General features: G+C 50.0%; 1 protein-coding gene across 1 annotated transcript in view; it reads left to right on the top strand.

Moving 5' to 3' along the window:
- The window catches only part of ARF1 (ARF GTPase 1), a 106147-nt gene that overhangs the window by 20371 nt on the left and 61118 nt on the right, over positions 1-24658 (top strand). Inside the window, exon 2 of the mRNA XM_086941115.1 lies at positions 21905-22087. Coding sequence (XP_086797241.1) covers positions 21940-22087 — 148 coding nt within the window. The 5' untranslated portion in view covers positions 21905-21939. The remainder of the gene's footprint in view (positions 1-21904; positions 22088-24658) is intronic.

Genomic DNA, 24658 nt, shown 5'->3' with positions numbered 1-24658 from the left:
AGATGATGTCATGCGTGGCATTTCTAGAAAGTGGGCACATTATGGGCTCACCCAGGAGTCACTCACCATCAGGTAGGTCCTCCATAGACTCGAAAGTTATCTCTCACTGGAAAGGGTTGGCGAAAGGACACGGGTTGTCCAGCACCACTATGTTTTGGATCTGTACCTTGGCCATGACCGGAAAACGAACAAGTGTTCTAGCTCGGGAAACTCCTACTGATGCCCGCGCAGCGCTAAGTAACTGAACCAAGGTCACATATATATTTTGACCCGGTATAAATCTGCCGGGAACAACACAGTATTCTGGGTGCGCTAATCTATCACCAGCAAGGCAATCAACAACTAGGATACAAGAACAGAGAAAGAATCTTCACCGCGCGCCAAAACCCCGAATACAAATAACAGAAAAACCACGCAGGCAGCTACAAAGACCACTTCCGCTCTCACCGCCCCACTGTCAACGCCAGCCAATCGCATCACCCTCTGCTCTAACGTAACCAGGCCCTTAGCGAGATGCGAGTCTTGTTATTGGGGAAGGTGGGTGTGACGTTGTGCCTCTTTCTTCTGCACGGAAGTTTCCGCCTCTTTTGGAGTAGCTTGAGTCATTGATTGAAGGCGAGGCTCGAAACGCATATAGTGAATCAAGCCTCAATGCTATCACATGGAAAACACACTTTGTCATTTTAGGCAGTGTTGAGTTTTTATTTGTACTAAAGTGCCCTCACAGGGCAGCGCAGAACCTGATTGGCTGACAGACCGCTATTTCTCATTGGTTGCTTCTGAAAATGTGACCTTCCAAAACATTTTCCTCTGCTCGCTAAACAAGCGTAACATCTGCAGAGCTCCTATAACCAGCAGCAATCGGTGAGTGTTACTGTTAGGAAGTCAGACAGGTCACTCAGTCGGAGCCAGCAGTCACTGCACCACCCTCTCCGCTCGCAGGCCAGAAATGGATCTCCAAAATGCCCCATGATTTTCAGACTGGGGGGCATGTTTCTTTCTCTCCTCTTCCCATTGGCTGGAATGTAAAATTCCAGCCAATGGGAAGAGGAGAGAAAGAACCTAAAAAACACACACCAAATCCAAAAAAGACTGGGCTTAAATGGACAGACAAACTTATTCTCCAATGGCTGGCCAGCTTTTAGGAGGCCAGCCAATGGAGAAGAGGGGCAGGTTTAAGCCCCATACTCTAGAAACATAAACTCTCGCCAGCGAGACTGCGCAAGCACAGCCTACGCAGGCCGAGACCTAAAAAGGACGGTCTCCAAGAGATGGACAAACAGAAGGGGACGGAAAAACTAAGAAGAAGCGAACAAATGATACAGTAAAGCCAGCCAATGAAAGCTGTGAGTGGGGGTCTAAGCCGATTAAAAGTTCTTGTTAAAGTCTACAAAAGGTCTTTCGCAACCAGGCAGCTGTCCCCCCTCTGAAAAATAAAAGTTAAGTGGTAAAGTTTTGATATTTATTTTTTCATTTTATTCTCCCCTCGCACTCAAACGTTTGAAAATTCCTCCCCAATAGCAAGTTAGTGTATTTGCCTTCGCAGAATTTCTGGTTTGTGCACTTTTGAAGCGTTTTCTAGGTGCGAATAGAAAGAGCCAGCAGAAGTAATTTTGACATGTAAGCTTGCAGTGGTGTATGGCCTGTTGTGAAATGGGATGTCACTGGAGTTGCAACAAAGTCATACAGTGGCTTTAAGGAAGCATTTTGACTCAGTAGTCCATGGATTACTTACGTACGTATGCCTACTACCCTTCCTCGGGTATAGGCTAATCACAAGGACTCCTCACCCATCTCGGTCCTGTACCTTCTTTCAATCTGACTCCAGGTGTAACCCATCTCCTTGCAGTCGGGTATAGGCTAATCACAAGGACTCCTCACCCATCTCGGTTCTGTACCTTCTTTCAATCCGACTCCAGGTGTAACCCATCTCCTTGCAGTCAGCCTCAAGGCCTCGATGCCAGGTGTCCATCGATTGGCAGTTTATAATTCGGCTGTCTTGCTTCTCTTTTGTTTAACTCCATGTTGCTTATGGAAGAGGAAGTGGAAGGATGGCCTGACCGTGAGTTTGAGGCCTGTGGGTAGTGAATTGAGAGCACCAGTCACTCACTCTGCTATTCTAGCTCAGCTCCCTCAAAGGCATTTTCCCCTTAATTCCTAGGCCACTCCCTAGCTTCTACAAGAGCATAGCCGGGTCTGCGCTCAACACATTTCTTCATTTATCTCCCTGCCCTTGTCAGTTATTCCAGCTACCACACCCTTCTAACCACAAAGAAGCTGTCCCATCTCAGGTTTGTACTTGCAGATTTGAAGAGGTGGGCCTAGTTCTTGAAAGTAGGTATTTTACTGCAGAAACGAGATTTGTCATCTTGAGGATTCTAGTCAAACAGATAGTTGAAGTGATCAGAAAGTCGGTTTGTTCTAGGGCAGTATTACCATTTCTGTATAGAGACTAACATCTAAGTGATGAATCTGAGAGGAACAACGACCTATAGAACTTGAAGAAATGCTTGCAAATACCTGGGTCATCCTTAAATGTGCAACCTTAGTCACTTTCCTGGATTGGAAATTATAGGATTGTCTTTTTCCTTAATTGTGCTTGCTTGCTTATCCTGGACACGCTGCAAAAATCCTTAAAAATACTGTAAAATCCACGACAAATTTGGGAAGCAGTGTATGCCTTTTGGAAGTTGGAAATTCATAGTTTTAAATACAGTTTTGGTGAGGGAACCTATACTTACCTCTGACATTTATGACAAAAAGCAACATCCAAATGCGAATAAAGAACATTACTCAAGAAACCAATCAGTTAAAAGCCCAAACGACTCACTGGACAAGCTTTGCTAATGCAAATATGTTTTGCTTTAATAGGCTTGAATGTGCAAACCAGAAATGGACAAATGTGTATTCATTCATTCCCAGTTTTTACTGTTTGCCCTAGTTTTAGGTAGGTATCGGCAAAATTCCATTATACTTGTGTAATCTGGTAATTACGTGAAATTCCTAATATTATACCAAATTTAGAACCGCAAATAATGCAAACAACCGAATGCAATAGGTTGTGTTTACTACATGGGGGGAGGGGGTATAAATACGAAATGCGTCCACTTGTCTAAAAGGGAAGCAAGGGGATACATTTGGCACTAAAATGTAGCACTAAATGCTATTTTGCATTATTCTTGTGGAATTTCACATAATTACGCAAAACTAGATTGTGTGAATTTCACACATCTCTAGTTTTTAGCACTTTAAATTAAAATTAATGCGCATTCTCACTATATAGGCCTCGCACCTGCGACGCATCGCGAAGCGATGTCGCAGCGATACCTCTAGTCGGCGAGTCTGATTTCAAGGAGTCAGGAGATGGGCTCGCGCAGCATGCCCGAATCTGATCCGGTAGCGCGCGCGTACACCATCTCCTGTCGACACCCTTGAAAGCCTCGTGCACTTCTCGCATACACACAGCCAAACCCCCCTGCTTTCGTTTCGCACGCGTGCACACACACACACACAAGCGCACACATACAGAGGCGCCCACCACAGCCTCCCCCAGTACAACTAAGCCCCACTCACCGCATCGGCGCCACTGCGGACTTCTGCAGCATCCGCGGGGCTCTCCCTTGGGCATGGGAGCCCCCGTCACCACTGCTCCTCTGGGTCAGCCACTCCGTGGGCGCGGGCTTCAAAAGACGGAAGTCCCGCCCCACGACAGGTTTCAGCAGTGCACGCTAACGTCTTGTTTTTCATGCTTGAGCTCTTTTAAAAAAACAGCAAGGCGCGTTTGATATTGGTTAAGCATTCGCTAGGGTATTCTGTACTCTACTACTTACTGTGTTGTGGGTGCTAATGCAATAGGTCTTGCATATGCACGTGATGAAGCTATTGGCAATGTAAATGACAATGCCATTTATTTATGAGTTAAAAAAAAAAATTAAATGAGCAATGCCAATAGCTCTACCTTTAATGCTGCCGAGACCATTGTATTGTAAATGCTTGTTATTTTTTGTATTTGTATTTCTTAGTACATCTTCTCTAAGTAGTACTTGTGTGCTTTGCATGGCAACCAACTGACAGCTAAACTGAAAACAGTCCGAGAAAATTGGGTATTATCATGGGCCTGAGATTATGTTTTTGTTTTAAGGGGGTTCAGTGTATTGGGCATGAAGTTCTTTAGCAACATGCATTTGTGGAGGGGAGGTAGGCTCAGCAGTTGCGTCAGTCTAGTTAAGTGTATGTTAAAAATGTGTTCTCTCTCTACTCCTGAGCACACCTGAGAAGCACGTTGATGCTTGTGCACAGAGAAAAGCAGAATGAGTGTTCCAGTCAGTTCTGCAGATGGAGGCAGTATCTTCTTGTAATTCTGTTCTTCTCCAAATAGTGCTGGCAGGCCATAGAAATAATAGTACTTCAGCAGTAGTTAGTGGAGGGCACATGCACCTACCCTACCTACACAGCCCTTCCTCTGAATTGTTTTAAAAGCATCCCAGACGGTACTATTCATCCAGACTTCCAAAATGGGAAAACCCAAAGGAGTCTGTGCAGGTTATATTCTGAGGTAATGTGTGCCAGCCTGGCTGTGGGGAAATGCACCTTCAAAGCCAAAGTCATAACAAAGCGCTGTTTATTATAAACCTACCAATTATCAGGGTCCCTGCTTGTTCTTTGTAAGTCACGTGCTCCATTATTGTTCCTTGATTACTTGAAGGGAATGTTCATGTAATTAAACTCCCCCTCCTTTCCTGACTAGTTTTCCAGGAGAGCAGTATGCTTGCAAAGATCCCTTTGTTACCCCTTGAGAGCCTCTTCACACCTCCATCAGTGCTGGGGAAATCAAATTACTTTCCAGGCTTAAGGCAGGGATGAACACCTTTTCTACAGTTCACTTTCGGCGTATTTACCATATATCCGTGTTCACGTTTGAATTTTTTGTAACGTATTAGGAGGGCGCAAAGACTATTGTTTTGGTCCTTTCTTAAGTCAGTTTATGGCATTGTGATTTATAATCTTAACCTCATGCGCGCTAGCGGAATTCCGCTCGCACGCTGAGATTTTTAAAAACGCACTTTACGTGACGAGCTGGGCTCGTCATCAGCGTGCGAGGAGGGTACGCCATGAAGAGCCCAGCTCGTCATTAGCGTGGAAGGGGTTAAAGCAGGCCTAGGTAAAATGGAATGGCCGCTTCAGCAATATCAAACATTTTAAAATCTCATTACTGCAGCAACAAACCAGTTCTATGTTGGCATGGCTGATTTGTGTACACGTAACTAGGGCTTGAAGGCACACATTTTGGATGGCTTGGCTAATGTTAGATGCAGGTTTTGTAACATGATGGAAACTGTTTATTTTGGCATGCTGATTGCAGCGTTTGGCTAAAGCTTTTGAGTGCTTCGATGCCAGTTCTCAAGCCCAGATTTTATAGTCAACTGTGGGTGGTGTAATGCCTCACTGCAGGTCTCATGTATCTTACTGTTGCAGTTTCTGAGCCAATGAACTACAGCTTAACCTAAAGGTTTGAGTTTCCAGTTGCATATAACTATTTATTCGATGAATAAGGGCGAGAGCATAAGCACTGAGAGGTGTTAGCAGACTCACAGTGCACAGAGTCCAAAAATACCAGCAAATCAAGTCCCATAAAAGCAAAATGTTTAGGGAGAGCCTAGGTACCTAGAGTATTGGTCGGGTTGGAGGGAAGCAGTTGTCTTATGATGTACAAATGATCAAAGCTGGTGCCCTGGTCGAATTTAAACTCCCTATTAATGAAACTTTTTAGAAGGTTGGCGCTCTTAGGCCCAGTTGTCCTGCAGGCTGACACGGGTTCTGGCCTACAGACAGCATACTGCCTGCCTTGGGAGGAGTGTGAACGATTCTGAGGCTTAGAATCCATAGCAAATTGTCAATAAAGTTTCCCCTATGGGTGAACTTATGAGCTAACCATAGTTAGACCATGCACATGCACACTAAATTCAGTACCACACTTTAGGAGCAGCAAATGATGTACATAATATAGTCATACAACAAATGTACATTTTATTTTGGCATATTAAAAACAATATTAAAAACAATCATAATAAATAGACAATAAGGAACATTGATACACAGTAAATTCATCACATATAATGGGACAATACACAAGGAAAATGGTTCCAATTAAAAAGGGGCGAAATACACTAGTCCGAACACAAAACTAAATCACACTCCAAACTGTACACTAGTTTCTATTTGGAGGAGTTCCTTTGTTCAATAACTTAGCGTGTTTCCACCCAGCATTGCATCGACGCGTTTCGGTATGGCAAATATTATTCAAACCCAAAACCTTCCTCCGGATTAAAATAATATCCCACTTTAACAATGTATCAATTACGTAGCAGTGTATATAGCATCCAATATAGTAACTCCCATGTTCAATCTAGCTACAACTTATCCTCGTGGTCGAAATATAAACCTCCGGCTGCTCCAACTGAATGGATCAGAAGAAATCACTGAGGAATGATGGAGGCCCGAGGAAACCTGCAGCTCTCCCTTTCATTGGAACACTTTTCCAGCTGTTGTTAGCATTCTGACCGCTGCCCCACCCAATGGCAGAGACCATTCAGTTGCCACAAGGTTGTTTGACCCACCGAGCCAAGCAGTGTAAACTGAATTCTCTTAATGTGCAAAACACGTGTATGGTGGTTCTCTTTGTTACGGATATACAGCAGTGTACTGTAGTCGGCATTTTATTGTTTGGAATATTTTGTTAACACTTAGACCTATATATGTAGTCGGGTAGTCAGGCCATTTGTATTGTGTAACTTTTGTTTTTAGAGCATAATTCTGCAGAAATTTTTTATATTAGTGCTGAGCCATCTCTTTCATTTTGGGTGGTACAGCCCTAGGCACAGCTTTTGTTTACTTATGATACAAGTGCAACAACTCGACTTTAAAGATTTTGCATGTTTAGTATTATTTTACACACTAAAATTGAAAGCAGCTCAACCATCACTTTATTGTAACAGATATGAGGATCGGTTAGTGGGGTGTAGCTCAGTGATAGAGCACATGATTCAGAGGTCTGAGGCCCCGGGTTCAATCCCCCGCATTGCCAGGCTACACCAGGTTTTAAAATTATTGTACAGCAGGAGATAGAGGTGGGGGAGTTGTATGCGCACAATAATTTTTTATTTTATTTTTAAAAAGCACGGTAGTGGTGGCAGGGAGAGAGGCGGGGGAGTTGTGTGTTTGCACCCGCGAAGCTAAAAAAAATTTGTTTAGGGCTCGCCTAGTGGTGCAGCGCATTCGCTGCTCTCTTTGCGAGGCATGCAGTATACACTATAGGTGAGGGAAGCCCTGCCCACTCCCCCACCCACTTTTTCATTGTCTTGTGGCTTTGTCCTTTCTAAATGCTGCCTTCTGATTGGTTCAAGTGCTGCTAGTCCCGCCTTATGACAGCCATGTCTCATTCCACGGCTATTCGCCCCTTTACTGAGTGTTTGTTGAGCACTACTTTGTCCCCGTGCCACCCTTCCTGCTGTCCGAGCCTTCTGTCCCGCCCCCTCATCTGTGCTTGTGACTGTGTGTTATCACTGCGGGCTGGTGTTCACGCCATTTAAACTTGCCCCGAGATCAACGCCGCGGCTACAAGCTAAAGCGATACTCTAATCGCCCATGGGATCACTGCCGCCAGCTCAGGAACCTCGGGAACCCTGTGCCTGCACCGCTGACTTTAGGGAATTGCCACGCTGGGATTTCGCCCATGGGATCACTGCCGCCAGCTCAGGAGCCACGGGAACCCTGTGCCTGCACCGCTGACTTTAGGGAATTGCCACGCTGGGATTGGTGCTCGGCAACAAGGGGCTTGTCCCGAATTGGAGCTGCGGTGAATTCCAGGAAGTCCAGGGATCGGCAGTGTGTGATCGCCTGGGGTGGGGGCAAGAGTGTGGGTGAGTCGGCTCTCTGACATTGGCCATGAGAGCCGGCTCGTAGGAGCTTGCTTTTAGAGGATTATCTTAGCTCGAGGCCGCAGTGGTGATCTCGGGGGGCATTGCCAATGCTTGTTTTTTTTAACTGCTTTTGAGAGCCACGTCTGGGTGCTCAACTTAGCCTGCTGTGACACCAGGCACCCGAAGCGCGTACAACACTGTCTACAGCAATAGCTAATGGTGCGCAATAAGGGCGGCTAGACCTCGTTTTGTGACATTGGACGTCTTCAGTCCCTTCCTCCCGTTAGCACAGTAGCCGGTGTTCTACTTCTGTGGGGCGCCGCCTTACCCCGGTAACCACACCCTTGGGCTGGCAACGCCCCTGCCATTCTTCCATGGCCGGGGACTTCTAGTCAAACTAGTGAGTGCAGCGTCTGGGATGGTGTTATGTGCTTCGCAAGAAGGTAGGGTGTTATTTTCTGTGTATATATTTGTGTGTTATGCTCCTTTCAGTAAGGTGTGAGTTGTATTTTCTCATCTCCTTGTTTTTTTCGGGAGCTTCTTTTACGATTCGAACGATGGGCCCAGATAATTCTTCTTGTTCTCACTAAATCTAAAAGTGTAATTCCCCATTGCCCTCTTGCAGCGAACTGTAAGGGAAAATTGCATATGCTGATAACAGATAACTTATCGCTATTCTTCCTGCTCATGTTTTTATTGAATACAGGAAACAGTTCATGCTGCGAATACACAATCTAATAAAGAAGTGGGGATATGAGAACTCTGATATCAAAACCGAACACTTTGCCGCTGATTAAGCAAGGCAACGCGTACAGACCTGTCCACCAATAGTATTACTGAATATCACTTTGCATGGGCCAGGTTTTCAAGTCATCTACACACCTCGCTAGGATGAGAAAAAAAAAGTGTTAAATGGATGTGTGGTGCAAGCAAATAGCAAACTTGAACATTGTACTCGGCGCCACTTCAGCCTGTACCTGTGTGTGCCCCTGCTCACGAGTTCCACATGCAAAGAACAGCTCAGAAATATACAATTTGTCACCACTTTAGCCAATACAAAATGTAATGATCCTCAAAATGTATTGTGCGACCCAAACGTGAAGGACACTGCAAATGGCCAGTGACAGAAAGGGCCTAAAACCCAGAAGGCAATGGCTAAAGGGTACTGTATGGTATGTGTTGTGCTTTCATTAGGTGTTGTCAGACACCTGAAGCTGTCTGTGGTAAACTTACAAAGGGCTTTCAACTAACGTGGCAATGGTAGAGGCAAGTTTCAGAGGGCCCAGTTAAAAGATGTATGGAGTGACCAGAACGCTGCGGAGGGTCATGTCATGTGTGCTGTAATGTTTCCATACTTCGTTGACTATGATATTACTCTAATGTAATTGACTTACTTAAATAAATAACAAGTTCACTGTTGCCACATGCTAATTTAGTGAGGACTTGGAAACAGCGTAGTTTTGTAAATAAATGAAACAACTTACACAATATTGTTTTTGAAGTTGGATTAAAATGGCATGACTAATTAAGCTAATAAGATTTGTTGACAGGTTGTTTCGCGATGAATATCGTTTGTCAACACCAATGATCGAGAGAACATCACACCACACCATTGCATCTGCTTCTATTTCAAAAACTAGCTAATGATATCAGTAAGTCAAAAGGTCTTTTTTCGGTCAATTTATGAACATTAAAGCACATAAAAAATATATACTTTCGATCAACAAATTCATTACATCCTAGTTAAAGGTACAAGGAAAAACAATTAAAAACGTAATCGAAAATATCGCCATAATGGCCACAGAATGGACATTTTGAATATTTTTTTAAAAAGCGAAAGACTACATGATTCAAGTGGCAAGATATTTCTTGACTGATAAACATAAGTGAACCTTCCAATAGAATGATAAAGATAGTATCATATTTATTGACATCTAAACATTACACCCAACTATACAGCAAATCTTAATTATAATAATCTTACATATTTCTTTCTCAGTTTCAATGCCAAAGAAATATAATTTACAACCGCAAAGCATAATGTATGTGAGATTAAACGCTGTATGGACTGCAGCCCATCTTGATGCGCACTAAAATTCACTTCTAGTAAAAAAAATATATAAAACTATGTCTTAAGGTGCGGTAGAAAGTGCAGAAAAGCATAGAGTACTTTGTCGTTTGAATGGACACTCCATAACAAGGGCAAGGGGGAGACAAGTAAACCATTTACCTGTCCGATGAAAAGCTACTGAATAATGAATTGTACTCAATCTTAACCTAGTCAGATAAAATCTAAATTCTGGATTTTCTATCCATGTCAGATATGGTTCCATGTCTGAAACAGAACACAGAGGTACATAACTGTAAATGGAAATCACGTCAGGAGATATTATAAATCTTTCTCCCCCTTCGTATAAGGAATCTACGTTTTACTAACTCTTTATCTTGGGTACTGCTATTACACGGGGAATCAAAAAGTTGGCTTAGACACAGATTACAAATAGAATGTTTAACGTATGCCAACCGCAGATTAGCTGCCATATTACTTAATTTAAAACAATCCTCCACTACTTTACTTGAGAAACTCAACTCAGGAGTGACCCATATTTTGAGCCATAATAAAATGGATGCCAAACTTGACACATCCTCTAAAAATCTTGAGACAAGTTCACTGTGAGAGATAAAACTAGGGGTTGAATTGAAAACACCAAATGTCATACTGAAATGTATTTTCTGCTACTTGTAAAGGACCTAGTCTCCAATACCTACAAACCTCTTCCCAATTTGTACCAACTGCAAGACATGTTCTCCTATATAGCATGAGCATCTCGTTAATTGGCTTATGGCCTACCTTTTTTGCAAAGCTATAAATTGGTTCACAAGAGGCCGTCATCTTCTGGGATCTTTTGATAATTTAACAACAATGGAGGAGTACCCCCTATGGGCGAGCAAAATACAAAGAAGAGAATCCTTCTGTATCAAGAGCTTAAGGCTCTGGTTAGCAAAAACTTGCCCCAACCTTTATATAGGACAGTAGTAGTCCTTAGAGAAGACCCCTCACTCACGAGTGCCCATAGGGTGTGCTGCGACACCTGGTTACAGTGGAGCGGGTTTCTCCACTGTAACCAGGTGTCGCAGCACACCCTATGGGCACTCGGCCTATGGGGTGGGACCCCAATGATGAAGCATGTCACCAACCAGGTTGGTGAGTGAGGGGTCTTCTCTAAGGACTACTACTGTCCTATATAAAGGTTGGGGCAAGTTTTTGCTAACCAGAGCCTTAAGCTCTTGATACAGAAGGATTCTCTTCTTTGTATTTTGCTCAACCATAGGGGGTACTCCTCCATTGTTGTTAAATTATACCTTAGGGGACCAGGAGTTCCCACCACACATAGACTGTGCAAACCTCCCTTACTCTCTCCTTTGTTATACACATCTTTTGATAATTAGCTGGTCTCAACTCAGATTAGTGTCAAATAGGATACTCGAATAACTGAATGTTAAAACCCCCCTAATATAAAAAAAAAATTGAACAGGTATTTTTGGGCCCACTAGTCAAAACAAAAGATTTCTTGTGGTTTACCTGCAGATTTAAGATTTGTCCTAAAAGCATTAAAACCTTTAAAAAGAGCCTGTAATAAGTGTGCTGTATATGTCAAAAGGGTCACGTCACCCACATACAAAAGTATGGGGACAAGGGCGGATGCTGTTTTTGGAACGTCTATGGGTTGAGCAGTCAAAAAATAATCTAAGGCATTGATATAAAATAAGAATAAAAAGGGTGCTGATATACAGCCCTGCTTGACCCCTCATGTAACCCTAATGGATTGAGTACCGTGGCCAGATTGGGTGTAACAAACATTCATAAATGTATCCCAAATAAGTTGTTTTAATAAGTCCAGCAGAGGAGTATCCAAACCTGTTGCCTGCATCGTCTCCCATAATTTCCTCTATCCACTAGGTCGAAGGCACAGTAGAGGTCCATAAAAGCCATATGAATGGCACCTGCCTGGCCTTGACATTTTCCTAAAATTAAAGACAAATTGAGCAATTGTTTAACCGTGCCACGATGCAGCCTGAATCCAAATTGTACCTCTGAAACAAAGGAGTTGGTCTCGGCTTACTCAGACAATTTTCCCAGAATCACTCACCCAAGTAATTTGACAGTGGAATCTCATAATGATATGGGGCGGTAATTAACTGGAAAATTTCCAACACCTTTCTTTAAAGTTGGAACTGTTATCGCCTTAATGAATCTGAGACCATTTCTAATATTGGGTCCAAAACATTAGTTAAACAAGCATTTGCAATGCAATAGGTCTCACATTATTTAAGTTTGTTATTGGCATTGCTAAATAATGCAACACCAATAGGTCAAACTTAAATAATGCGAGACATATTGCATTGCAAATGCTTGTTTTAGTTTGGTAAAATAAAATAATGTTCTGAGCAAAAATGTTAAGAGTTGAGATTGAAATTTTGGGAAAGAAAGGGTAACAGCAGATTTTTCCATAAGTTGCGATTCACTTACCATCCTCGTCCCCATTTGTATCTGAAAATGTGGCAACCCTTTGTACATCTATATGCCCACTTTATATTGACCTCTCCCCTACATTCTCAGCAAAAGCCTGTAGGCATGTGGGCGTTTTCCTTTTATTTGCAAGATACCCTGTTATTCGTTCCTGGTCGGGGAGGGCTGGCTTTACTTCACACACCTTGAACCCTTTTAACTTTGCCAATTTCGCCGCTGTTGTCATGCGGATACAGCGATTAAGCAATGAAAGGACCATGCAGGGGATTCTACTAAAGGAAAGAAAGAGGAGAAAAAGATAAACACAGAGGAAAACTGTGAACGCCAGTGCTCTAGGAAGGAAGAACCTTAATTACTGCCTGGCAGCCTCACACCATGTCACAACACCTGACTGGGGGATGGGGGGGGGGGGGGGGCTGGAGCTGGAGCTGCATCACTCTACATCCGTCACAAGAAAGCCTGCACTCTCAGTAGAACAGTGAACGAGTCGAAAAATACAGTACCAAATGGACCCCAGGCTCCTCCTGGTGGTGATTGTGACAGCAGTGTGGTGCACTAATATGTGCAGTCACTGATTTGAGAACAGCAACGCGGACTAGCGGGGTAACCTGTTCGAAGCCGGGAGTTTTAACTGTTTCACTGTTAGTGCAAGAGCGGAACACTCTCCAGGTGTGGTGCCGGTTTCAGGGCACCAGGGATCAGAATTGTTCTTTTCCGTAAAAAAAGGCTTGTGTAGTTTAGGGGCCAGGGTTTTGCTGCCCTTATATATAATACCTTCTTTTCACATTTATCAGTGATCTCCTGAACACTAATTTCACAGGGATGACGCAGTTTATAAAATTCTGAAATGGGGGGGAAAAAAGCTCACACATTCAGTAATTCTACAACTATGTTTACTTCATACAGTGTTCTACTGTCTCATTGTAATGTTTTGGGAAAATTTGTTGGTGAAGCATCCAAGACGGCTCTCTCCAATTCAACATTATTATAGGACAAAAATCTCTGCAATACACTTTTTCCCTGTTGCCAATAACGTGAAAGTGTGTGTTTGGAGGTGTTATAGGCGCAGAAGGGCAGAGTGGTATATGTTATTTATTGCTGATGATGAGTGCGGGAGGGGCCCTTACTCAGGAGCCTGGACATTTGGATAGATAAAGACACTCCTCCCCTTTATCTGGAGTGGTAATAATAGCGTATTCATTTCTGTAATAATGACATCTTCCTCTCTGTAATCATGATGTCTTACTCTTTGCGCGTCTGTATATATAGTGGAAACTTGGGTAGATAAAAACACCCCTCCCCTTTCACTGCAGTGGAAATAAGAGAGAGTGTGTGTGTGTTTGTTTTTCATAACAGAAACACGTCTTCCAAATGGGACGTAAAGCTTGTTTCTCATCGCACTCCACAGTGTTCCCCCAGAATGCCCTTTGGTTTCATTTACATGGTGTTCAAGCATACATTGAAGGGGAAGTACAATAGCCTTCATTCCGCCTTGTAAACAACTGTGAAAGTGTGGGAGAGCGCGAGAAGAGACGCGCATTTTCACAGCGTGTGTCTCCTAAAGCGCTCGCATTCACAGCGCGTGTCTCTATAAGCACGCAATCACAGCCATTGTCTGCAATGAGTTGATTAAGCTCGTGCACCTCTCCTGTCCCACTTTGCTCCCTACACAGCGACAATAAGTATTGCTGGCGACAACTCTTCTTGCTGCGACGCCAGCGAGACCTAAAAAGGGGCTGAATAACAAAGTTGTCTTTAAACAAGTCAACATGGTCTCCATCCGAGACAGGTGCCTTCCCGGCTGCAGACCTAGCTTTTGACTCATCTACCACCGAAATAGACTCAGAAATGAATATTTTTAGGTCTCGACTATTCTATCCCGTTAGGGATTGCACCCCCTCGCACCCCCTCACCCCCTCGCACCCCCTCACGCTTGCACCCCCTCACGCTCGCACCCCCTCACACCCCCTCACCCTCGCACCCCCTCACCCTCGCACCCCCTCACCCTCGCACCCCCTCACCCTCGCACCCCCTCACCCTCGCACCCCCACACCCTCGCACCCCCTCACCCTCGCACCCCCTCACCCTCGCACCTCCTCACGCACCCCCTCACCCTCGCACCCCCTCACCCTCGCACTCACCCTCGCACCCCCTCACCCCCTCGCACACACACTCACCCTCGCACCCCCTCGCACACACACTCACCCTCGCACCCACACTCACCCTCGCACCCCCTCGCACACACTCACCCTCGCACCCCCTCGCACACACACCCACTCCCTCGCACACACACCCACTCCCTCGCACCCACCCTAACCCTCGCACCCCCTCACACACACCCTCACCCTCGCACCCCCTCGCACACACCCTCACCCTCGCACCCCCTCACACCCCCTCACACACACCCTCACCCTCGCAACCCCTCACACACACCCTCACCCTCGCACCCCCTCACACACACCCTCGCACCCCCTCACACACACCCTCACCCTCGCACCCCCTCACACACCCCCTCACCCTCGCACCCCCTCACACACACCCTCACCCTCGCACCCCCTCACACACACCCACCCCCTCGCACACACCCACCCCCTCACACACCCACCCCCTCGCACCCCCTCACACACACCCTCACCCTCGCACCCCCTCGCACACACCCTCACCCTCGCACCCCCTCACACACACCCTCGCACCCCCTCACACACACCCTCACCCTCACGCACCCCCTCACCCTCACGCACCCCCCCACCCTCACGCACCCCCTCACCCTCGCACCCCCTCACCCTCGCACCCCCTCACCCTCGCACCCCCTCACCCTCGCACCCCCTCACCCTCGCACCCCCTCACCCTCGCACCTCCTCACACACCCCCTCACCCTCGCACCTCCTCACGCACCCCCTCACCCTCGCACCCCCTCAGCCCCTCACACACACCCTCACCCTCGCACCCCCTCACACTCACCCTCGCACCCTCTCACCCTCGCACCCCCTCACACCCCCTCACCCCCTCACACACACCCTCACCCTCGCACCTCCTCGCACACACCCTCACCCTCGCACACACACCCTCACACACACACCCTCACCCTCACACCCCCTCGCACACACCCTCACCCTCGCACACACACCCTCACACACACACCCTCGCACCCCCTCGCACACACCCTCACCCTCACACACACACCCTCACCCTCGCACCCCCTCGCACACACCCTCACCCCCTCACACACACCCTCACCCTCGCACCCCCTCACCCTCGCACCCCCTCACGCACACCCTCGCACCCCCTCACACACACCCTCACACCCCCTCACACACACCCTCACACCCCCTCACACACACCCTCACACACCCTCACACCCCCTCACACACACCCTCACACACACCCTCACACACACCCTCACACACACCCTCACACACCCCCTCACACACACCCTCACACCCCCTCACACACACCCTCACACCCCCTCACACACACCCTCACACCCCCTCGCACCCCCTCACCCTCGCACCCCCTCACCCTCGCACCCCCTCACCCTCGCACCCCCTCACCCTCGCACCCCCTCACCCTCGCACCCCCTCACCCTCGCACCCCCTCACCCTCGCACCCCCTCACCCTCGCACCCCCTCACCCTCGCACCCCCTCACCCTCGCACCCCCTCACCCTCGCACCCCCCTCACACGCGCACCCCCTCACACTCGCACCCCCTCACACACACCCTCGCACCCCCCTCACCTTCACCCTCGCACCCCCTCACCCTCGCACCCCCTCACCCTCGCACCCCCTCACCCTCGCACCCCCTCACCCTCGCACCCCCTCGCCCTCGCACCCCCTCGCCCTCGCACCCCCCTCACCCTCGCACCCCCCTCACCCTCGCACCACCCTCACACTCGCACCACCCTCACACTCGCACCCCCCTCACCCTCGCACCCCCCTCACCCTCGCACCCCCTCACCCTTGCACCCCCTCACCCTCGCACCCCCTCACGCCCCCCCTCACCCTCGCACCCCCTCACCCTCGCACCCCCTCACCCTCGCACCCCCTCACCCTCGCACCCCCTCACCCTCGCACCCCCTCACCCTCGCACCCCCTCACACTCACCCTCGCACACTCACCCTTACCCTCGCACCCCCTCGCACTCACCCTCGCACACTCACCCTTACCCTCGCACCCCCTCGCACACACCCTCACCCCCCCTCGCACACACCCTCACCCTCGCACCCCCTCGCACACACCCTCACCCTCGCACCCCCTCGCACACACACCCTCACCCTCGCACCCCCTCGCACACACACCCTCACCCTCGCACCCCCTCACGCACACACCCTCACCCTCGCACCCCCTCACACACACCCTCACCCTCGCACCCCCTCACACACACCCTCGCACACACCCTCACCCTCGCACCCCCTCACACACACCCTCACCCTCGCACACACCCTCACACACACCCTCACCCTCGCACACACCCTCACACACCCTCACCCTCGCACCCCCTCACCCTCGCACCCCCTCACCCTCGCACCCCCTCACCCTCGCACCCCCTCACCCTCGCACCCCCTCACCCTCGCACCCCCTCACCCTCGCACACACCCTCACCCTCGCACACACCCTCATCCTCGCACACACCCTCGCTCCCCCTCACCCTCGCAACCCCTCACCCTCGCAACCCCTCACCCTCGCAACCCCTCACCCTCGCAACCCCTCACCCTCGCAACCCCTCACCCTCGCAACCCCTCACCCTCGCACCCCCTCACCCTCGCACCCCCTCACCCTCGCACCCCCTCACCCTCGCACCCCCTCACCCTCGCACCCCCTCACCCTCGCACCCCCTCACCGTCGCACCCCCTCACCATCGCACCCCCTCACCCTCGCACCCCCCCACGCACACCCTCACCCTCGCACCCACTCACCCTCGCACCCACTCACGCACACCCTCGCACCCACTCACGCACACCCTCACCCCCCCTCACACACACCCTCACCCCCCCTCACACACACCCTCAAACCCCCCTCACACCCCCTCACACACACCCTCACACCCCCTCACACACCCCCTCACACACACCCTCACACCCCCTCACACACACCCTCACCCTCACACCCCCTCACACACACCCTCACCCTCGCGCCCCCTCACCCTCGCACCCCCTCACCCTCGCACACCCTCACCCTCGCACACCCTCACCCTCGCACACCCTCACCCTCGCACACCCTCACACACCCTCACACCCCCTCACCCTCGCACCCCCTCACACACACCCTCACCCTCGCACCCCCTCACACACACCCTCACCCTCGCACCCCCTCACACACACCCTCACCCTCGCACCCCCTCACACACACCCTCACCCTTGCACCCCCTCACACACACCCTCACCCTTGCACCCTCTCGCACACACCCTCACCCTCGCACCCCCTCGCACACACCCACACCCTCACCCTCGCACCCCCTCACACACACCCACACCCTCACCCTCGCACCCCCTCACACACACCCTCACCCACACCCTCACCCTCGCACCCCCTCACACACACCCTCACCCTCGCACCCCCTCACCCTCGCACCCCCGCACCCCCTCACCCTCGCACCCCCCTACCCTCGCACCCCCCTACCCTCGCACCCCCTCACCCTCGCACCCCCTCACCCTCGCACCCCCTCACCCTCGCACCCCCTCACCCTCGCACCCCCTCACCCTCGCACCCCCTCACCCTCGCACCCCCTCACCCTCGCACCCCCTCACCCTCGCACCCCCTCACCCTCGCACCCCCTCACCCTCGCACCCTCGCACCCCCTCACCCTCGCACCCCCTCACCCTCGCACCCCCTCACCCTCGCACCCCCTCACCCTCGCACCCCCTCACCCTCGCACCCCCTCACGCACCCCCTCACGCACCCCCTCACGCACCCCCTCACCCCCTCACACTCACCCTTGCACACTCACCCTTACCCTCGCAACCCCTCGCACACACCCTCGCACACTCACCCCCTCGCACACACCCTCGCACACTCACCCCCTCGCACACCCCCTCGCACCCCCTCACACACACCCTCACCCTCGCACCCCCTCACACACACCCTCACCCTCGCACCCCCTCACACACACCCTCACCCTCGCACCCCCTCACACACACCCTCACCCTCGCACCCCCTCACACACACCCTCGCACACACCCTCACCCTCGTACACACCCTCACCCTCGCACACACCCTCACCCTCGCACCCCCTCACACACACCCTCACCCTCGCACACACCCTCGCACCCCCTCACAAACACCCTCACCCTCGCACACACCCTCGCACCCCCTCACACACACCCTCACCCTCGCACACACCCTCGCACCCCCTCACACACACCCTCACCCTCGCACACACCCTCGCACCCCCTCACACACACCCTCACCCTCGCACACACCCTCACCCTCGCACCCCCTCACCCTCGCACCCCCTCACACACACCCTCACCCTCGCACCCCCTCACACACACCCTCACCCTCGCACCCCCTCACACACACCCTCGCACACACCCTCACCCTCGTACACACCCTCACCCTCGCACACACCCTCACCCTCGCACCCCCTCTCACACACCCTCACCCTCGCACACACCCTCGCACCCCCTCACACACACCCTCACCCTCGCACACACCCTCGCACACACCCTCACACACACCCTCACACACACCCTCACCCTCGCACACACCCTCACCCTGGCACCCCCTCACCCTCGCACCCCCTCACCCTCGCACCCCCTCACCCTCGCACCCTCGCACCCCCTCACCCTCGCACCCCCTCACCCTCGCACCCCCTCACCCTCGCACCCCCTCACCCGCGCACCCCCTCACCCTCGCACCCCCTCACCCTCGCACACACCCTCACCCTCGCGCACACCCTCACCCTCGCAAACACCCTCACCCTCGCACACCCTCACACACCCTCACACACCCTCACCCTCGCACACCCTCACCCTCGCACACCCTCACCCTCGCACACCCTCACCCTCGCACACCCTCACCCTCGCACACCCTCACACACACCCTCGCACCCCCTCACACACACCCTCACCCTCGCACCCCCTCACACACACCCTCACCCTCGCACACACCCTCACACCCCCTCACACACCCACACCCTCACCCTCGCACCCCCTCACACACACCCTCACCCACACCCTCGCACCCCCTCACACACACCCTCACCCACACCCCCACCCTCGCACCCCCTCACACACACCCTCACCCACGCACCCCCTCGCACCCCCTCACCGTCGCACCCTCGCACCCCCTCACACTCACCCTCACACACACACCCTTACCCTCGCACCCCCTCGCACACACCCTCACCCTCGCACCCCCTCGCACACACCCTCACCCTCGCACCCCCTCGCACACACCCTCACCCTCGCACCCCCTCGCACACACCCTCACCCTCGCACCCCCTCGCACACACCCTCACCCTCGCACCCCCTCGCACACACCCTCACCCTCGCACCCCCTCGCACACCCTCACCCTCGCACCCCCTCACCCTCGCACCCCCTCGCATACCCTCACCCTCGCACCCCCTCACCCTCGCACCCCCTCACACTCACCCTCGCACAGACACCCTTACCCTCCCACCCCCTCCGACACCCTCACCCTCGCACCCCCTCCGACACCCTCACCCTCGCACCCCCTCGCACACACCGTCACCCTCGCACCCCCTCGCACACACCCTCACCCTCGCACCCACTCGCACACACCCTCACCCACACCCTCGCAACCCCTCACACACACTCGCACCCCCTCACACACACCCTCACCTTCGCACCCCCTCGCACCCCCTCACACACACCCTCACCCTCGCACCCCCTCGCACCCCCTCACCCTCGCACCCCCTCACACACACCCTCACCCTCACACACACCCTCACCCTCACCCTCGCACCCCCTCACACACACCCTCACCCTCGCACCCCCTCGCACACCCTCACCCTCGCACCCCCTCGCACACCCTCACCCTCGCACCCCCTCGCACCCCCCCACCCTCGCACCCCCTCACCCTCGCACCCCCTCACACTCACCCTCGCACACACACCCTTACCCTTGCACACCCTCACCCTCACCCTCGCACACCCTCACCCTCGCACCCCCACACACTCACCCTCACCCTCGCACCCCCTCGCACACACCCTCACCCTCACACCCCCTCGCACACACCCTCACCCTCGCACCCCCTCGCACACACCCTCACCCTCGCACCCCCTCGCACACACCCTCACCCTCGCACCCCCTCGCACACACCCTCACCCTCGCACCCACTCGCACACACCCTCACCCTCGCACACACCCTCACCCTCCCTTGCACACACCCTCACACCCCCTCGCACACACCCTCACCCTCGCACCCCCTCACACACACCCTCACCCTCGCACCCCCTCACACACACCCTCGCACCCCCTCGCACCCCCTCACACACACCCTCACACACACACCCTCACACACACCCTCACCCTTGCACCCCAAAATATGAACCTGCTTTTGAAATAAAACTTTGTTTAATGAATGTATACAAATACAGTTGATTAACATATGTATTCTGTGACTCTTTTATATAAATTGTGGTGTCATGTGAAAATGCTTTGTTTACCTGCATGGAAATCCAATGTATTTTTTTAGGTAGAGTATTCAAGACCTCTTGTATATACTTTAGTATATACTTATATATTCGTATATACTTACATGTGTATGTACTTCATTGGCTCTGGAGATCAGCCCCAGGACTCGTTTAAAAAGCACGCGAGTGGTGGCAGGAAAAAGTGAAAATTATCACGCTGGAAGGGAGGCGGATGGCAGTTGTGCGCGGGCGTAACTGCAAGCTTGAGACCAGCAAACGCCTCTGGGGTAGAATTTTGAAAACCCCAATACTAAATGTCTCGCAGAGCAGCGCCATAAAAAGTGCTATGACACAGCTGCGTCATAGTACTTTTTTCTCATCCACACCAGACCTCTGTTTCCTCCCCGCCCTCCAGCTATTAAATGCCATAGCGCTTTTTTAAGCTTTCAGCCATGCTGCACAGCTGCTGTACAACATGGCAAAAATAATTGACAAAGCCAATACCTTGTGTAGGCAATACTAATTGGCTTTACAATTGCTTGTTAACTGTCTTTTAACACCTTGGCTGCGGCTGGAATTCCACGCCGGTGCTGAACATTCCTATCACTGGCGTCTGGTCATGACGGCTCTTGGCCATCATCAGCACACGCCCACCGTGACTCATGATGGCTGGGAGCCGTCATGAGCACCGAAGGGGTTAAATGTTCAAAACTGTATTTATTTATTTTTTACCTTTTATCTGGTACCTCCAAATTATGTAAATATTAATGATCTGGTGTAAGTGTGCAGTGTTAGAAGCTAGTATCCGTTTTCAAATGCCTGATGCAAAAAAATAACGGTCTTGCTTTCTTCTTTTCTAGTTTCATCTCTGTGTTGACTACATCAAATTTCCACCATGGGGAATATGTTTGCTAATCTTTTTAAGGGCCTCTTCGGCAAGAAAGAAATGCGTATTCTTATGGTTGGTCTTGATGCTGCTGGAAAAACAACTATTTTGTACAAGCTTAAACTTGGTGAAATTGTAACTACTATTCCTACTATAGGTAAGTTTTTCCAAATAATGCTGCACCATCTTGTTAAAGCAAAAGGCAACCTTTAGTAAGTATTGGAGAGGGTGAAATTTGTGTCATTTGCTTTAGCATAACTAGGTGAAATTTTGGCGAAGTTATGCATAATTACTTGACATGCAAATCCGTCATTTAGCTCTAGAGTAGCGCAAAATGCGCCCTTCTGTCAATTTTTCACACAGGTACACATTTTGTGGGAAACAAATAGTGTGTTTTCCAAGTTAGTGGGTGATGGACATCAGTGATATTTATCGTGATGTGACTTTTACATTCGACTTCAAGAAATGGATTTGATTTGATCATTTAACGCAATTGCTACTTGAGTCAATGCTACCATTTTTTTTACCTCTAGATTATTTTTAGCCCCTGTTAGTGGTTTTTGATATAGTTTACTGTGCATTGTATTGAGGGAGGCCAGGTTAAAACTTGCTAATACATCTTCAGCTATGTTTTGGTTTAGATTAGATGAGTTTGTGTAGGTTTTAACAGAATATATATACGCCTAACACTCCAGATGAGCACAAGGCGTGCATGTGGATCAGTCAAGATATACCGAACTCAGAAAAACATTACTCCATTTGAAAGTAGCCCCCATATTCTGAGTTCAGGCTACTGCTTTAAATTGGTTTTAAATTTCCCACCAGTTGCGTATGTTTTTTTTTGTTTTTTGTCTCCTTTAAACTTTCAGGTCCATTGCCTTATTTTCTCCAGCAGCCTTCCTGAGAGATTTTATAACATCCTATTGGTGTATCTATAAATATGCATACTTTGATGCAGGGCTCAAGTGACTTGTTCTTTTACTTATTTGTTGACTTCCATGGATATCCCAGTAATTAAAGTGGAAGACATTTCAATCTGTTAAAACGTGCCCCTTCATTAGTGATACTTAGTTGCTTCTTAAACCATTTCGGTACTTTCAACACTTATAATAACTATATAATAACTCCTTAATTAAATCGGTTCCCCTTTAGTACTCTTTCTCTCTTTGTCTACCTCCCTAGCTCCTATCCACTCTTCCCTGAATTTCTCACCTTTCCTGCTAGTCTGCCTTGCCTCCTATCCTTTGTGCCCTTTGACTAAGCATTCCTTCTCCCCTTGTTGGGGAAAGATCCAATATTTATACTCCGGAGTCTCAGCGTACCCGCTGAGAGAGTCAACTGCGCCAAGGGAGCCACTCGCAGCTGAGGTATGGTATGGCACCCCTTGCCAAATCACTCCCTATCCCCTTTTTGGGGAAGGATCCAGTATGTAGGCCGTGGAGTCTGAGACCCATCTGAGAGAGTCCACTGCATAAAGGGAGCCTCCCGCAACAGAGATAGGGAAGTGATACCACTTCCCCTGGGATCACTGCTTACTGGACTTTGGATGTTGCTTTGTCACGTCTACCAGTTTGTGTCCCAGTCGCCCTTCCCCTCCTCTTTCCATGCGGTTTCCTTCACCCTCCCCTCCTCTTTCCTGCCTTCATTACCTGTCTACTTCGCCAGCTCCTTCCCCCCTCCCCTGAATCTTTCCCCTTGCCTGCTTTTCACCTTAGTATTTGTGCTTATTGTTGATCTTGACCTTACAAGTAACTGTTGCCATGCTCTAATAACTGTGTAACCTTTGTAACGATGTAACCTGTAACTATGATCTGATGCTCATGTAAAGCGCTCTGATACCTGGTCTAGCCAGCGCTATATAAAACCTTTAAAAAAACATTTTTTTTGATTGTAGCTTCTCTCTACTTTCCAGGTATCCTAAGCTTTTCTTCCTTAAATACCAGTTGACTGATTTAAAGTATTCTCCTTCCTTGAATTGGGCTGCAAGCCAATGTCTGCAAATGGTGGTCTGGTCAATTTCTGGACAACAATTCCATAAGGTTGCAACTGTCCTGGAGATATAATTATGCTATTAGTGGTACTGCAACATATGGCAGATTCTGTCAGATATGACAAAATTGTGGCGATAAGATCGTGTTTGTCTACCAAAACTTTTTCCATAGTTTAAAAAAAAGAAAAATGTATCTGTCCTCCGGGTGGGATTGTGGCTCAGTACAATGAATATGTATGTCGTTTTTGTTTCTCCATAACTGGATCTTTCATAGATTCACATGCTTGAATCAGCTTAGTTGTCAAGCTGGGAGTCCTAACAGAAACATCAGAATAGCAGTTCAAAATAGAGCCATAAGACATTAACCTACTTTTAAGTACCCGATTCACATAATTAAAAGAAGAACCCAACTTCAACCAATCAGTTTGAAGCCAACACCCGGAAAGGCAACCATCCTTTAATTTCTATAACATGTAAAATGTAAAGGGTGTCCCCCAGAGCCATAGAATTCTTGTAAAGGGCGCTAGGGGTCACAGCTGCGACGGCTGGCGTGCACCTTGTGTTCCCTGGCCTCAGAGGTAGGGAAATTGGTGCCAAGAACAAAGGGGCAGCTCTTCTTTGTGAGTGTCTGTTGGGGCTCCATTTTCCGTGTTTTATGACTTGAAATAAATGAATATTTAATGTGGTCAATTCCTTAGGGCGGTCAATTTTTATTGGCTTGGCACACTATGCAAGAAT

The sequence above is a fragment of the Lissotriton vulgaris genome, chromosome 10 (assembly GCF_964263255.1).
Source record: "Lissotriton vulgaris chromosome 10, aLisVul1.2, whole genome shotgun sequence".
Classification (NCBI taxonomy): Eukaryota; Metazoa; Chordata; class Amphibia; order Caudata; family Salamandridae; genus Lissotriton; species Lissotriton vulgaris.
This window is presented reverse-complemented; position numbering and strand designations above follow the sequence as displayed.